At 35.2% G+C, this 15,674-nt stretch overlaps 2 protein-coding genes across 5 annotated transcripts in view; one reads left to right on the plus strand and one right to left on the minus strand.

The window, feature by feature from the left end:
- Nucleotides 1-62: 62 nt before the first annotated feature.
- frrs1a (ferric-chelate reductase 1a) lies at nucleotides 63-7,086 on the minus strand. The gene is made up of 16 exons (XM_082172767.1): nucleotides 6,888-7,086; nucleotides 6,261-6,496; nucleotides 5,988-6,127; nucleotides 5,334-5,428; nucleotides 5,053-5,197; nucleotides 4,771-4,953; nucleotides 4,553-4,651; nucleotides 4,239-4,386; nucleotides 3,113-3,226; nucleotides 2,754-2,869; nucleotides 2,485-2,571; nucleotides 1,731-1,828; nucleotides 1,584-1,642; nucleotides 1,337-1,480; nucleotides 1,057-1,115; nucleotides 63-890 (listed from the first exon to the last, which is right to left on the minus strand). Exons 2-16 carry the CDS (start codon nucleotides 6,454-6,456, stop codon nucleotides 798-800), a joined length of 1,776 nt encoding a protein of 591 aa, XP_082028893.1. The 5' UTR covers nucleotides 6,457-6,496; nucleotides 6,888-7,086; the 3' UTR covers nucleotides 63-797.
- A 132-nt stretch (nucleotides 7,087-7,218) lies between these two features.
- Nucleotides 7,219-15,674, plus strand: part of agla (amylo-alpha-1, 6-glucosidase, 4-alpha-glucanotransferase a) — a 30,263-nt gene continuing 21,807 nt past the window's right edge. For 3 of the 4 annotated variants that reach the window (XM_082172752.1, XM_082172750.1, XM_082172753.1), the window contains exons 1-10: nucleotides 7,219-7,313; nucleotides 8,381-8,527; nucleotides 9,496-9,706; nucleotides 9,813-9,982; nucleotides 11,831-12,034; nucleotides 13,796-13,977; nucleotides 14,079-14,190; nucleotides 14,947-15,073; nucleotides 15,354-15,456; nucleotides 15,531-15,628. In XM_082172752.1, coding sequence (XP_082028878.1) covers nucleotides 8,449-8,527; nucleotides 9,496-9,706; nucleotides 9,813-9,982; nucleotides 11,831-12,034; nucleotides 13,796-13,977; nucleotides 14,079-14,190; nucleotides 14,947-15,073; nucleotides 15,354-15,456; nucleotides 15,531-15,628 — 1,286 coding nt within the window. In that variant the 5' untranslated portion in view covers nucleotides 7,219-7,313; nucleotides 8,381-8,448. Of the gene's footprint in view, nucleotides 7,314-7,376; nucleotides 8,140-8,380; nucleotides 8,528-9,495; nucleotides 9,707-9,812; nucleotides 9,983-11,830; nucleotides 12,035-13,795; nucleotides 13,978-14,078; nucleotides 14,191-14,946; nucleotides 15,074-15,353; nucleotides 15,457-15,530; nucleotides 15,629-15,674 lie in introns of those variants that run through there. The other variant, XM_082172751.1, reaches the window with a different exon arrangement.

The following is a 15,674-nucleotide window of genomic DNA, read 5'->3' on the forward strand; positions in this document are numbered from 1 at the left end:
CAGAGTAAAACAGTCAATAGTACAAACCTGGAACTTAATAGTTGAGTAAAAATATTCAGAACTGATGTGATACCTTTTTTTATTTTTTGGATGCGAATAGTATTTTCATTTTGAATTATATCCTGGGTACACTTTTATATTACTGGAGATGGAAAATTTATACAGTAATGCATTCCTAAATTGCACTATGTACAAAAATAACGCCAAACACTGAGAAATATATTATTCTGATTTCACATAACATACATTGTTTAAAAAAAACAACTAATTTTGAGTCTTAACAATTTAGTTTCTTGTTCATAAGATATTTTGTCACTTTAGCCATACAGTGGAGAGCAGAAGTAAATAAAAAAATACATTTATTATTGATTTAATCTGATTAAAAGTGCAATTTCAGACAAGAGTAACCGCTTCTTGGAATGTCTATTACAGAGTATATTATGGATGTAGCTTCCAGAGGTGTTACAGATAAGTAGCTGGCTTCTGTACCATTATTACATTGTGAGCCTTTTAAATATTTTATGCTTTGATTGCCTGCTTATAATGTCAACATTTATTCCTGTGTGAAAATAATAATTTAAAATATGTGTGAATTTCACTTCATAATATTCATGTTTGAAATGGCATCTTAATAGATATGCTTTTTCCTTGCAGGATGTTTTCAATGCAAAAATACTGTTCAAACCTTGCAATAAAATGAAATGACAACTGATAATGATTTGTTCTGCTGTATATATAATTGTAGGCCTTCATCCCAGTTTATGTCCTGAAAAGCTGCCATGTGATTCATATGTTGGTTATACGTTCCCTATGGAGACGAGCACTGAGATACAGAAAGCTGAGTTTCCGAGCACAAAAACAGCAAGGACAGCCACTCTAAACTTAGTATCCTGTGGAAGCAGAAAGAAGGGCATTTAGATGCTTAGATGAACATTATGTAAGGTTGTTTTTTGAGCCTTATAATTTGACTGTAAGTTTTTGTTGTGTCTATTGCAATACACACTGATTTATTTTATTATTATTATTATTCTTTAAGTCAGAGTAAAGTTAACTTACCCAGTTTACATTCCCTGAAAAGTCTGAGAAAACTGGAAGTTCATCTTCATTGACACTTCCTGTTGAAACAAGAAAAATGACTAAATATATAATGTTACATATCTTTGAAAACATATTTTGCTTAATTTCACTCTCAATTGGAATCATCTTCAAATGTATGTCTGAACCACAGGAAGAGGGAACGTGACTGAAACAGATACTGTGTACTTCCAAATAAATCAGACTTTTGCTTTTGCACAGTCTTTCAGAGGAATTTAATGTAAAAATGATTTATACAAACCTTTTTTAATAACATCATGCTTATGAAGTTTTAACACAAGCTTTAACACAATGGTCCAAACCACAAAAGCAGAGAGAACCCCTGTGGTCCACGGGTAAGGTAGCAAAAGAGACTGTTGCTTTATTCCAAAAAATATGGAAATCACTGCAACAATAAAATAAAAATAAAAACGGAATTATTACAGATAGAAATGGATTTATTTGAGATACATTTTCTAAACAACAAAATTCCAAAGAGCGGAATTCACCGGCAATAATTTCAGCAGCATTTCCAACACCCCAGTGCAACCAATTGAATATCCACCTCCTGGGAAAATGAAATGATTATCCTGGTGTTATTCTACTCAGATATGTAAGCAGAAGATGTAAATATGAGTTCACTGATGAGTCATTACCTTGAGGAGTCTGGAGCTGGTCTGAATGCAGCCATTATAGGCTGACAGAAAGTGAGAATCATAACTGTGCAGCCTAGGTAAGGATGAGCACCTGCTCTCTGCAAAGACATTTGGTAATAGGATTGTTAACTAAAACCAAGTTCAGAAATTTAAATAAATCTGAAATAAATTAAAATCTAAATATTAGATGATGAAAACATTTAAATAGTCTCATTTGTTAACATTAGTTCATGCATTAACTACATGAACAATTAAGAATATTTTACAGCATATATTAACCTTTGTTGATGTTCATTAATAAAAATGTTCAAATTCATGTTAGTTCACAGTGTACTAACTAATTTTAAAAGATACAACTTTTGAACTTAAAATGTATTAATAAATTACTATATTAAATTAATAAATGCTGTAAAGGTATTGTTCATTGTTAGTTAATGTTAACTACTGTAGTTAACTAATCCAAACAAGTGAAACCTTATTGCAAAGTGTTACTCTTAAACTAAAATTGAAATAAAATAAAATAAAAGTTAATTAAAAATATTAATAAATACTACTGTACAGCTAAACACATATTATAGACAATACAACATAGGCTACAATATAACACCACACCATAATTATAAGACACTCTTTAAATGAAATAGGGCAAAGAGCGTAACTGTGGCATTTAATACATTGAATATTGTCTGTTTAAAATATGCATTGCATTTTATTGCAAAACATTGTCTAGGCAGAGAGAACAGGCTTTACTCACTGTGCTCCATTTTCCTCGGTAGATAAAAGGAAAAATGAAGCCCACAGCTGTGAGCAAAACTGTAAGGGACATCAACATGCGATGCACCTGTAAACAGAGAAAATGAAAAATATATGCAGTTATGAAAAGCTGATTACAAGTGAAATGTGCAGAAAACTGAAAAGTATTAAAGCATGAATAAGTAATAAGCAGCAACCAATAGATTGTTTCATAGATATTTTTTTTTGCAATAGACAAATAAATGTCCTATATAAAAACATAATTCATACCTGGAACCATATTTTTTGCCCAAACAATGTTCGTTCTGGCCAATCAGGTTTAAAATAGCGAGCGATTAATGTTCCAGTGCTTCCTGCTAGCATCCAGGCAATCAGCATTAGAGCTCCTGCATTTACAATGGAATTATATTTGTAAACTGGCAGCATTTTGCAATTTACACCAATCACATGTAGTAGTTTATCTAATTACCAAATTGCCATGCTTTTATTCCACAGGAGTTATAATACACTTTTCAATGGCACAATGATGATAATAGCACTTGCAACATTTCCTTTTCCTGACCATATATTTAACCATTCATGGAAGTCTCAGTATCCTGCAGTAAACTTAATTGCAGCAAAACAATTACCATGACATTTCATGAGCAGTGGAGATCGAGAACCTGTCAGTATCTCAGGAGGGCCGGTTATGATCTGATGGTGGGACGATATCAGTGGCTGCCACGTGTGTCTATGGATCATACCTGCAGCACAACAATAAAACTGATGAGATAACTTGGATAAAGCATAATTTGTGATTTATTATACAATAAAGATAGGATATTTTAAAAAATGATCTAAAATGTGAGACAATTGCAGTGTAATTCGTAGAACATCACCTGGTCAAAATGTTTTAAGAAATGCACGTGTACTCGTTTCCTTGTAAAGATTAATTCAGACTTTAGCAAACCAGCTGTAACTATATTATTCCCTGTGCACCCAATGACCCTGCCATAAAATAAATGAAAGGAAATGAGTACTGATTGCTCAGGCCTTCACAGACACTTGTTAAACAGTAAGGTCAGAAATCCGGATCTGTGGAGTAACACGCAGTGGGGAGGCCATAAAAACAAAGTTATACAGTATGTGACACTGTATCTGATGAGATGCATGATCATTTGCCAAAAGGAGAAATACAGCCCTGAAGGACGTGATGACCGGAAAGACAATTCCTGCTATTTCATCATGCTGTAAATGTAGCAGTTAAAAAAAGAGACAACACATAAGACAAAAATTCAATCTACAGTAGCTTATCTATTCTGTTATATATCATCAGTGTTATATTATTGTTTAATATTTTCAACTTTCATTTCCATTTTAGTATTATATTAAATTATAATTAGTATATTTTTTAATTCTTTAATCTTTATTTTTATTTAAGTTTAGTGCTTTTGTGATGTGCTTTTGCAATTGTATAAGGTTTTTTAGATTTCTATTTAGATTTTACTTTTAGTAATTTTAGTACTTCAACTTCAACTTATTTTATTTTATTTAGTTGCCAAGGCAGTGGTTCCAATTTTTTATTTTTAAGTTTATGTGTTTCATCTAATATTTATATATATATATATGTATATGTATATATATATATATATATATATATATATATATATATATATATATATATTTAGCTTTATTTCAATGAGTGAAAATGATTTTTTATAGCTTTATTTGACAATAACAACAATCTATGTAATTGATGCATTTAAAAAAGCTCACCGTTTTCCGCAGTGCCGTGTGCTACGAACAGGTAGTAACTGTTGTCAAGACTGAATCGGACCGGATCCTGAGGGGTGTAGATGGATCTAGAGAACTTGCACTGAATAACCCCATCGGAAACTCTCCAGCCTACATCAGTCAGCACAGACTGCAGAGGAAGGGCAAATCCTGCTGATTACATTTATGACTGACACTGCATAAAGTTTAGAGCACACAATGTCATCTTTTTGGACTATAATGTTTTTATGGTTTTAAAATGATGTTGTAACATACTGAAAACTAAAAGCAGCATTACAATCCTAGTACTCTCTCACCTGGGATGCCTCCTCTGGGTATGTCCTTCCTGTTGTGTGTGCAGACTCAACGCTTACACGACCCCCGTCATTTACGCACAAGTACGCATCATCATCTCCCTAGAAAAACAATAAGATCTTCAGGGTCACATTAATATAATATATCTAAAGTCAGTTCATTATAATGCACTGAATGCAATTTTAGGACAAAAATTTGAAATGCATTTGATCATGCTCACCATCCATTCATCCTTGGACAGGGCAAAGGAGACGTATCCCTGTGCAGGGCCGCTGAGCTCAAACGAAACGTTTTGACCCAAAGTAGAAAAAGAAAGGAAGAAGCAGTTTGTGTCTATAGAAGGGTTACAGCCGACAGGGTCAATGAGACAAGACTTCCACCTGCCACATCCCTCGGGAGTGAACTGTAAGAGAAGTGGCATCATGCAGGGTTTATTTTTACAATAAAAGGCTATGTAAAGCAGCTTATAAGAGCAGATTCTCTTTAGTATTTTGGCACGTACTGGCTCAGGTAGTATAGAGGTGCTTGCAGAGATTGTAGACATGACGGTGGTAGATTGAGGTGGAGCGGGAGTAACGTCACCCTGAGATATGACCGGACCAGGAAGTTTGAGCCAGAATGTCTTGTAGTGGGAAAGAACTGTGGCACTTGATGTGAAAAAAAAAAAAAAAATACATTTGAATATACCACAAATATTGGTTTGAAAAGAGCCAATACAGTGACTGAACTGTTTATGAGTATTTTCAACATTGAATGACAAAGTCAGATCAGAAACACACTCACAGAAACTGTACAGTGGGAGGAGCATTCGACGGGGCTTTCCAGATCACCTGAAGTTCGGTATGTTTGGAATTACTGGTGTGACTAACGGCAGAGCCCTTTAAAAGACATCATACTTTCATTGTACGGCGACTCTTTAACATTAAAAGCAGATTTTGAGACACATTTCAACATACTTTGTAATACCAAATAATTCATTGTAAGTTATTTATACAACAGCAGGGCTGTGACGAACCAACCAAATGATATTTAGTATAATATAACTTTTGCTCATGTGATATTTTTAAATACAGTACCAGTTAAAAGTTTCAAAATGTTTTTGAAAAAACTCTCATGCAAGGCTTCATTTATTAGATATAAAAATATAGAAATATTATATTATATATATTATAAATTGCTGTTATATATTATAAACATAACAGTAATATTGTGAAATATATATATATATAAAAAACTATTTAAAATGTTCTATTTTAATATGTAATTTATTCCTGTAATCGTAAAAAATCCATAAAAAAAAAAGTAAAGTAAAATAAAGTTTTCACATGATCAGTCATTGATTTGGTGCTCAAGAAACATTTCTTATTATTATCAATGTAGAAAACATTCGTGCTGATTAAAATTTTCGTGAAAACCATGGCCTCCACTATAAAGTACCTCAATGCTGTTGCATGTCAAACGCTGGGAAATCTTGGGATCTACCAATGCGAATGAGCCAACAGCTGATCCATCGGGGTTTGTGGCATCTCGGGCTTGAATTAGAAAGCCTTCAAAGTGCTCACTTCCAGAGAGAGTGACTATGGACAGTGGAAGTGTCAATAAATAAAGGCAACTGGCAAAAGGAAGCAACGTGATTGTTCAACTTCACTCAAAACATCTAAATTGGTAAAAAAAAATGATCATCGTTGTTTAATGTGTTTTCCCCCTCACCTCTGATGTCCATCCCTGGGCTGAATTTACTGGCATTCACAGTCAGTGTGTATGGACTGGCAGTAGTGTTGGGTTGGCTATGGTGTTCTGGCATCATGCTCTCGCAAGATTTCTCCACCTTTCCATTTTTGTATCCACTTACAGCTGTCAAACACAAAGTCCCAAGGATTGCCAGAGACGTTTGCAGATTCCACATTTCCAGCAGAGGCAAAGTTACCCTTGTCGGTGGATAGATCCTGAGAGGAGTACAACATGACCACATCATATTACATTACATTAGGGTTCCCACATTTATTGACAAATGAGAGTTTTTCTTAACTTTTCCAGTCATTTGTGATTTCTGTGGAAATTGATTTTCGCTGGGGTGAATTTATATTTGTATGTCAGTTACCATCCATTATAATTAATAAAGTTATATAAAATGTGGGGGTTTTTTCAATATGAAAAAATTTTCTCAACTCACTTTTTCTCATGAAAAAGCCATTATAATTTGCTGCCCAATTAATTGAATTTTCCATGACTTCTCCAAACTACTCAGTTTAACAATGACAAAATGTAGTATGTGTGTAAATAAAGATGTTAATAAAAAAGTTATTGAAGGTTTTGAAAAGAAAGCACTGCTCTTACCTTGTCAGCAACCTGTCTGCTCAGGACCAGGTAATGTTGGCAGATAATAGTTTTATGGTTTGGAACATGAATGGGCGGGTCATGTCGCATTTTAAGAGTCTGTAGGCCTGCCACCACACGATGGAGACAAAATCTGAAACAACTCCCAGCAGGTTGTATGTTTGTTTTCACTTTTCAGATTTTTTATTATTTGTTTATTCATTATTTATTTATTCGTACCTGTGAATTTAATGCCAATACGTGACTAGTAAAAAAATGTCTATCTAATCATGTGCATAAGCATACACTGTGTCTGGAAACATTTAATGTAAATGGCAATGTGTCTTTTATTAGTGGATTTACGGTAGAGGGAAGCAGCGACGTGCACACGCCTCCTTCACCAGCGACTGGAACGTCCTTAAGCCGAAAACAGGAAAAAAAATACTGGTGTGTCTTTTAACCCTACTGCTCTATAACACTGTATTGTCGTGCAAAACTGATCTAAATGTTTATATCAGTTTAGATTTTAGACTGTCGTGCATCAGAATAGGACAGTATGCATGTTGTAATGGCTTGGCAAATATTAGCCTGACATTGCCCCGATTACTCATTTAAAATAGACTTGGCCTTTATCCGCTAAATTCTTAACCTCGACCAGTCTGAGATAGAGGATACTTTTTGGCCGTGACTTTTAAATAGTATATCATGTTTACTGTACTGATGGGAAGTCCGATACATTTCCGCCAGTCGGTTCTTTCGAACAATTTGTTTCAAAGAACCGCTTTACAAAACGATTCAGTGATTCTTTTTGCATCTCGGTGTGGCCTAGTGATTTAGATGAAAATAATCTAGTAAACACGTACACATAATGCTGGTTATTATGGATGATTAGAATAATTTGAACAATTATTGTATTTTCATGTGTTATTAAGTTTTAGTCGGCTCATAAAACAAGTATTTTACAAGATAAATATAATTTGCATTTACATTAGACAAAACTAAAATGAATTCACATCTCTCGGGTGTAGCTAATCATTTCTGCAATTCGTCTCGGCAAACTTACTTTTCGCCCCAGGCACATTACCTTATTTTACTGTCTATGCACATTACGAATCGGACATGTTTTATCCAGTGAACCGGTTCAACCTATTGAAAATATCCGATTCATATGAACGATTCGTTCACGAATATCGGACACTGTTAAACTATCAGATGTGGTGATGGTGCATAGAGCGTATACTAACGTACGGATATAAATCTTGACAATATTGAGGTATATTCCGTATTCCGGCAGAGCTCTCTGTTTTGGTTGTTGTAATGCTGACTCGTTATCATGTTATGTGGCTCTTACATTGTAATGGTAAAATGTTGCAATCATTTTAAAGGAAACTGTTGCAATTCTGTGTTTTTTTTTTTTTTTTCAGAAGCTACAGTCTTGAATGAAGTCATCATCTATTGTAATTCTGTGTGTGTGTGTGTGTGATGATTTGCATATTTTTTGGTTCACTTCTCAGTGAATGGGGTCCCGTTGAATTCCTGTTCATCGTTGTATTAAGGACGTTCTAAAATAAGGAGGGCAATCATGACACCAAAACAAACAAGAGTGATGGTCCTCAATGACATGGAGAAACTAGACAGGACCCTGTTCCGTCTGGACCAAGGCAAGTTTCAGCTCATGTTTAACTCTTTGCATTGTCCTGAGGCATGACAGAAGTACTAGTGTATTCATTGTAATGTGATAATGGGCAGAAGTCTGTGTTACGTGTGGAACGTTTGTGCTTATTTATAGACGGTGGTGTTCTCAGGAGCCAACTTTATTAAGTAGGCTACCTATTCATTCATGCACTACTAAAGAGCATATCAGATTATAGCAGAGGAGTTTGAGTTACATTCAAATGTAATCTGTTCATTATACAATGAATCCAGTAAACAAATCTTGTTCAGAACTTTTCACTTTTAATCCCATGGATACTCTTATGAAGTGGTTGTCATTTGTATCAATGTATATGTATATGCATAATTTTCCTCAGATACTGTTAATGCATAATTTCAAAATAGATGAATATAGTTAGTGTCTAGTTTTTATCTAATTTGCATATGATAAAGCTATGAGATGAGATTCTTTTATTTGCCTTTATATTAATATTAATAATTCTATAATTAATATCAATGATAATAATTATATTATATTATTATTATTATTAATATTATGAGCCCTATAGATCCTTCATAAGTACATAATATGGTATAATATGTTTTTTTTTCTGATGATAACCCTTTTTTGGGGGGGATTGTATCATGATAATACAATGCTTATTTTAGAGACTACTATGATGGTAAAACCATGTTACACTTTAAGGAACTTTGAAGTACCATGTAAATATCATGGCATAATAATAAGGAATCAATACAAAGTACCATCATATTGCCTTCTGATACTGTTACTATGTTACCACAAGACATTGAAATATATTTGAAAAAAAGAAAGCTTGTTAATAAATACATCATGAACAATTTGTGCCAAGTTCCACCAGTAACCACCATAAATCAATTTCTTTTATTATGTATTTATTGTAACTCAAAAACGGCAAGATCTGTGTCATGAAGCTTATGTTGTGTTTCTGCTCAGGGTTTGAACTCCAGTTTCGCCTGGGTCCCACTCTTCAGGGGAAACACGTGCACGTTTACACCAACTACCCTGCAGAAGGGGAGCGCTTTGATCGCCACAAGTTTCACACCTTAGACTGGATTAACCCTACTGGAAGACAGGATGATTCGGACAAGTTCTGCAACCTTGACCTCAAGATTTCAGGCTCATACCAGTATTATTTTGGCCATGGGTGAGTTAGTTGCAGAAATATGTAGTTCTATACTGTCAGTTCTGCATTTAAATATTGTTAAAAACTGTACAACAGGTCCTTGTTCATTTATTTTTTTACTCTTCAGAGATAAGGAGAGGTCTGGTGGTGGATATATTGTGGTTGACCCAGTGCTGCGGGTAGGGGTGGACAACCACATCTTGCCCCTAGACTGCATCAGTATCCAGACATACCTGTCCAAATGCCTCGGCCCCCTGGATGAGTGGCTGGACAGGCTTAGAGTCGCCAAAGAGGAGGGTAAGAAGACAGCTGGTGCTATATTAGTTACACTTACAATTTTAACACTTACAACTTTAAAGGGATAGTTCACTTTGAAATTAAATTAATGATCTGCATTATATAGTCATATAATGCAGGTCTATGGTCACCACCTCAAAGAGCATGCACAGAGTTCAAATTAAACAATTCCCCATCGTAAGTACACATTGATGGCCTAAGACACGAAACGTGTACTTACGATGGGGAATTGTTTAATTTGGACTTCTCTGTGCATACTCTTTGAGGTGGTGACCATAGACCTGCATTATATGACTGACAGACAAGAACGGTTTGACTTCAAAATATCAAAATTGAAACTACTGCGGAAAAAAAGACACCTACATCTTGGATGCCGTTGAGGTAAGCTAAACCATACCAAAATTTAATTTAAAAGTGAACTATCCCTTTAACTCCATTTGAACTTCTCTAATCTCCTTCTCTGCAGTCAATTTGATTACATGATCAAATCAATAACCAATAACTATGCAGAACCTGATCAAATAAATTTAATGAGGTTAAGTTAGTCAAAGTTAACTTTGTTAGCCAAGTTAGTTAGCAGGCCTAGTTAGTTTGCAGGTCTAAGTTGTAGGCCAAGTTAGTTTTTCCAAAGTGAACATTTTTGAGTTCTTTATTTCAGAATAATGACCATTAGAGATGCTTGAGTCCGCTCTAACATCACCCGAATCTACTGTTAAAAATAAACCATCCACCCGCCACCCATCCGAACAATGATTTTCTCTGATTTAGATATCTGCACCCGAACCACACCCGATCATCACATTACAATTATTAAAATTCTCAGTTTTAAGCAAAATGATATGGTAACATATTACACTGAAGTAGGCTGGTTTTAAATGAACATTTGTTGATGTAAAAGTTATTCTTTGGCAAAATTACATTTCCTTAATAGTCTAAATTTAACACAGGCTTTACTCCCTTCAAACTTAAATTGCCACTAGTTCCCCCAACTTTCCGAACACAAACAGAAGAAATTAAATATGTTCAGTCCAAGCAAAGGCTGGATATAGGCTTTATTAGTTTATTGTCTTATACATACTGCGGTTTCACAGCCATTACATATCACATACCCACCACTTGATTCATCCTGGTTAGCTATTTCAGTCAAATGCTTCCAACTCGGATTTGTTTTGCTTCCACTAACCCTGCAATTGCATAGTTTATTGAGAGTCTGCAAACTGGTGCCTGACCAAAAAATTAAGCTTTTAACACTTTAATATTTCCATCATTATGTTGGAACACTCCTATCAGAATAATTTTGGTTACGCTTGTGTATATTTTTAGTTAAAGCTGTTAAGTTATTAAGCAATATCTTTTTTTCCTTTGCGTTTTATATAATGACCACTAGGAGGTGATTGATGCATATTATATGTTTTCCTTGATTTGTTTTCCCTGAAGAGATAAAAGTTGTTCCCACACGTTCGTTGCATTTTACCATGAAATTAGAGTTCCGTGTCTTATCGTATTAATGTCAACACATTAATGATTTATCTCTCATCCACCCGCAATTAATTGGTATGTTATTATCCGCAGTGCATCACTAATGGCCGTATATAATCATACACTGTAAGGTCTATCATTGAAATGCACATAGATCATACTTCTTAAAACTATCAGTAATGGTTTCTCGTTAGCAATATGCCTTCAAGGTTAATTTATGAAGACATATGGCTAATTTGGTATGTCATAGTTTGCTATAGATTGCATTTATGTGGTTTTATTACATTGGTAAATTAACTGAAATATATCTTAATACGTATTCAGTTAGTATTCTGTTTCAAAGTAACTGATTTCATTTCTATTTTTTAGGGTATAATATGATTCACTTCACACCACTGCAGACGCTGGGTGAGTCTCGCTCCTGTTACTCTCTGGCCGATCAGCTGGAGCTTAACCCAGACTTCTCCCCTCCTGGACAAGCTTACACCTGGACAGATGTTGGCAACCTGGTGGAGAAAATGAAGAATGAGTGGAATATGCTTTGCATCACGGATGTGGTTTACAATCATACGGGTGCGCGTTTTTCAATTTTTTATTATCTAGTTTATAGACAATTTTCAACAATGCTTTATGAATTTTTGGTACTTTTTAACTTTTAAAATATCCTAATAACTCAGAAAATCTACATGCATAACCGTTATAAAAGAATTGTCAAAAGGTTGTTAAATAATTTTAGATGAAGTATAACATATCACACCCACTGGACTTGCATGTCAGTTATCCATTTGCTGGGTCCAGCTATAGTGGGTTCTCTTATTCCAATGGAAAAGGCCACAGTTCCAAAGCGAATGACTGTAATCGCCAGTAAGCCCCCACTAAAAGCCTTTGCATTGACTTCAATTCTAAAAATAGTTTATTTGCAGAGGACAGGACCTATCGGTGAAACATTTAGCCTGTCTGATATAGTGCGGTTAAGCTGTTGTATGGACCCAATACGTGAGCAGAATATAAAGAGAAGCACTTTAAAACTTTCTTTCAGACAAGCTGACTGACTGTGAAGGTTTAGAGAAGGCTAATGTGTTTACAGATGAGTAACTGCAGTGGAATTTGAATTGTTTACTTGTTTTGCGTAGTCTTGTTACAGAGCTTCTTCAGCCTCTGTTTGACATCTCTAAGCATGTCACTATAAAATCATGTTTCTTTTTCCTTAATCTTGTCTTGCTGTGCATGCATGTGTTAGAGTAGTCAGGCTTCATAGAAAGCAAAGTTCATAGTTCATTTCTTTCTACCAGAACTCAGCACAGCTAAAGGTCAGGGGGTGTGTGATACCTTATCTGAAGCTGTGTACAAATGCCAAACATTTAAACAAGGGGAAGTCCAGTACGGAATAGTATATATTTGTGCAGGTTACATACAGTGGGGTCCAAAAGTCTGAGGCCACATTATGAATCTGGGAATCAAAGTCAAATATACATATATAAATATACAAATATACAAACATTTATTTGATAAAAAAAAAAAAAGTAAAAACTGTAACATTGTGAAATATTATTACAATTTTAAATAGTTGTTTTCTATTAATATATTTGAAACTATTATTTATTCCTGTGATGGTAAAGCTGAATTTTCAGCATCATTACTCCAGTTTTCAGTGTCACATGATCCTTCAGAAATTATTCTAATATGATGATTTACTGCTCAAGAAACATTCCTTATTTTTATAACAATTAATATACAGTTTATAACAAAAAATTGTTACTGCTTGATATTTTTGTGGAAACCGCAAGACATTATTTCATGATTTTTGATTATTTGAAAGAGAAATATTTTGTAACATTATAAATGTCTTACCGACCTCAAACCTTTGAACGGTACTGTAAATAATGAATAAATAATAAAATAAAGTAATAAATGTTCATTATTATTATTTTGAGGTCACTAATGGAATTAATATTGTTGCATTAAAATAGGAAAATGCAAAATAGGCACATTTTCATAAGAACTCTCAAACCTTTGGACCTCATTGTAAATTGCTTTTAATCTGTACATTTATTGTAAATACTGTCTCTTTAGAACCAACAACTTATTCTTAAAGTTGTTGTCATTTAAATCCAAAAAAGTCCATATTTTTTTTCATTTGAGGGGGTGGCGGGGTTGTTTCAGCAAAAGTAGAATCACCAATTCAGTGACTTGCAGTGACTTACTTATATAATGAGTAATATTACTCATATTACGCAAAAAGATGCCCGTTTCATCTTCTATGTCCTTTTTTATTTATTTTGCATTACAGTGTCACGATAACCGCTGTGTCTTTTAACCGTCTGCCTTTCTCAGCTGCTAACAGCAAATGGATTGAGAAACATCCTGAGTGTGGTTATAACCTGGTGAACTCTCCTCATCTGAAGCCGGCCTGGGTTCTGGACAGGGCCCTGTGGCACGTCACCTGTGCTATAGCTGATGGCAAATACGAAGACAGGGGTCTCCCTGCCCTAATCACGGATCACCCGCACCTCCATGTGAGTGAATCGCTTTCTGTGAAAGCCATAGAATGGAATTCATTTTGAAGTGTAAGGTGCTCTTATTTCCTTCAAAACTAACTGTAATGTGTTTTCACTAGGCCATTCGTGGAGTTCTCTGGCAGGATGTGTTTCCCAAGATTAAACTGTGGGAGTTCTTCCAAGTCAAAGTGGAACCGGCGGTGGAGCAGTTCAGAGCTTTACTACAAAGCGGTGAGTTCCTGGATGCTTCTCAGACACTTACTGTAGGTTAAGAGAAATTAACATGTTAAAGTCGGCATAAAATGGAAGTCTTTTGTTCGCTTTTGTGATGGATATCCGAGTGAAACATGTTGGATGGTTTATTGGTTGATCTCATGTGAGCGACAGGTTGTCCCTCGCGCCAGTAAACGTCATTAGAGAAGAGAAGAAATGTCTCTGCAAGAGGGGGAGGAAGATATTTAGATTAAAGATTATTTTTAGGGCACATGAATTAAAAAAATAATGATGTGCACAGATAAATCATTTGTAGTAAATACTTCAATATTCCATTTGATTTCATGGTGACTTTATAGGATTAGTTCACCCAAAAATAAAAAATATGTCATCAATTACTCACCCTCATGTCGTTCCAAACCCATAATACTTTCCTTCATCTTCGGAACACAAATGAAAATATTTTAATTTTAAATGAAATCGGAGAGATTTCTGTCCCTCTATTGAAAGTCTATTCACCCAAAACTCTGATGCTTCAAAACTTTCATAAAGAAATTGTAAAATAAATGAATATAAATCGAGTGGTTTTAATCCAAGTCTTCTGAAGAGACACGATCGTGTTATGTGATGAACAGATTTAATTTAGGCTTTTATTGACATATGAACATTGACCAGTCTCATGGGTTAGGGCATGAGTATGAGTAAATGATGACAGACTTTTCATTTTTGAGTGAACAAATGTATTTAGTGGTTTGTTCTAAATTGTCTGTACAGGAGCCAAACCTGATAGGATCAAGACTGATGGCAAACAACAACTGAAGATCATTCAGGACCCTCAGTACAGGCGCTTTGGTAACACAGTGGACATGAACTCCGCTCTAGAAACCTTTGTGCCCCATGGGTTAGTATGCTGATGCACATTTGAGCATGTTTTCAGTGTAGACCAGGGGTGCAAAACTCAGTTCCTGGGGGTCCTCAGCCCTGCAGAGTTTAGTTCCAACCCTTTTCAAATAAGCCTGAAGGACTTGATGAGCTGGATCAGGTGCGTTTATTTAGGGATAAAGCTAAACTCTTCAGGGCTGTGGCCCTCCAGGGAACTGAGGTTTGCACCCCTGCTGTACACTGTTTATTATGCTGTATTTGGTATTCTACAGATGAATTACACATTTATGTTGTTGTAGGAGCAGTCCTGGTGCCATTGAAGATTGCTGTAACTGGCTGAGGAGGAGACTAGAGGAAATAAATGGTGAACAGTTTCATGAAATTAAGCACCATCAGGAGCAGGTGAGTCTCTCTCTGTAGCATTACCTCTGATTTCAATGTAGTCCAGTGCAGTAATGTCATTTCTTTACTCTCAGGCTACCAACTGCATTGATGGAACCGTGAGCTATGAAAGACTGGCTGACCATGGACCCAAGTTGGGCCCCGTCACCAGGAAGCATCCTCTGGTTACCAGGTAGCACAGTTCCTTCCATCAGCCTCTGCTGAAGTTTTAGCATCAT

This window comes from Leuciscus leuciscus (assembly GCF_965113295.1).
Source record: "Leuciscus leuciscus genome assembly, chromosome: 6".
NCBI lineage: Eukaryota > Metazoa > Chordata > Actinopteri > Cypriniformes > Leuciscidae > Leuciscus > Leuciscus leuciscus.

Coding starts and splice junctions, on each gene's coding strand:
- frrs1a (XM_082172767.1), bottom strand. CDS start 6,456: ATGTGGAATCTGCAAACGTCTCTGGCAATCCTTGGGACTTTGTGTTTG. Junction 5,429..5,987: donor TGACATGCAACAGCATTGAG/GTACTTTATAGT, acceptor TGTCTTTTAAAG/GGCTCTGCCGTTAGTCACAC. Junction 1,116..1,336: donor GCATGATGTTATTAAAAAAG/GTTTGTATAAAT, acceptor TTGTTTCAACAG/GAAGTGTCAATGAAGATGAA.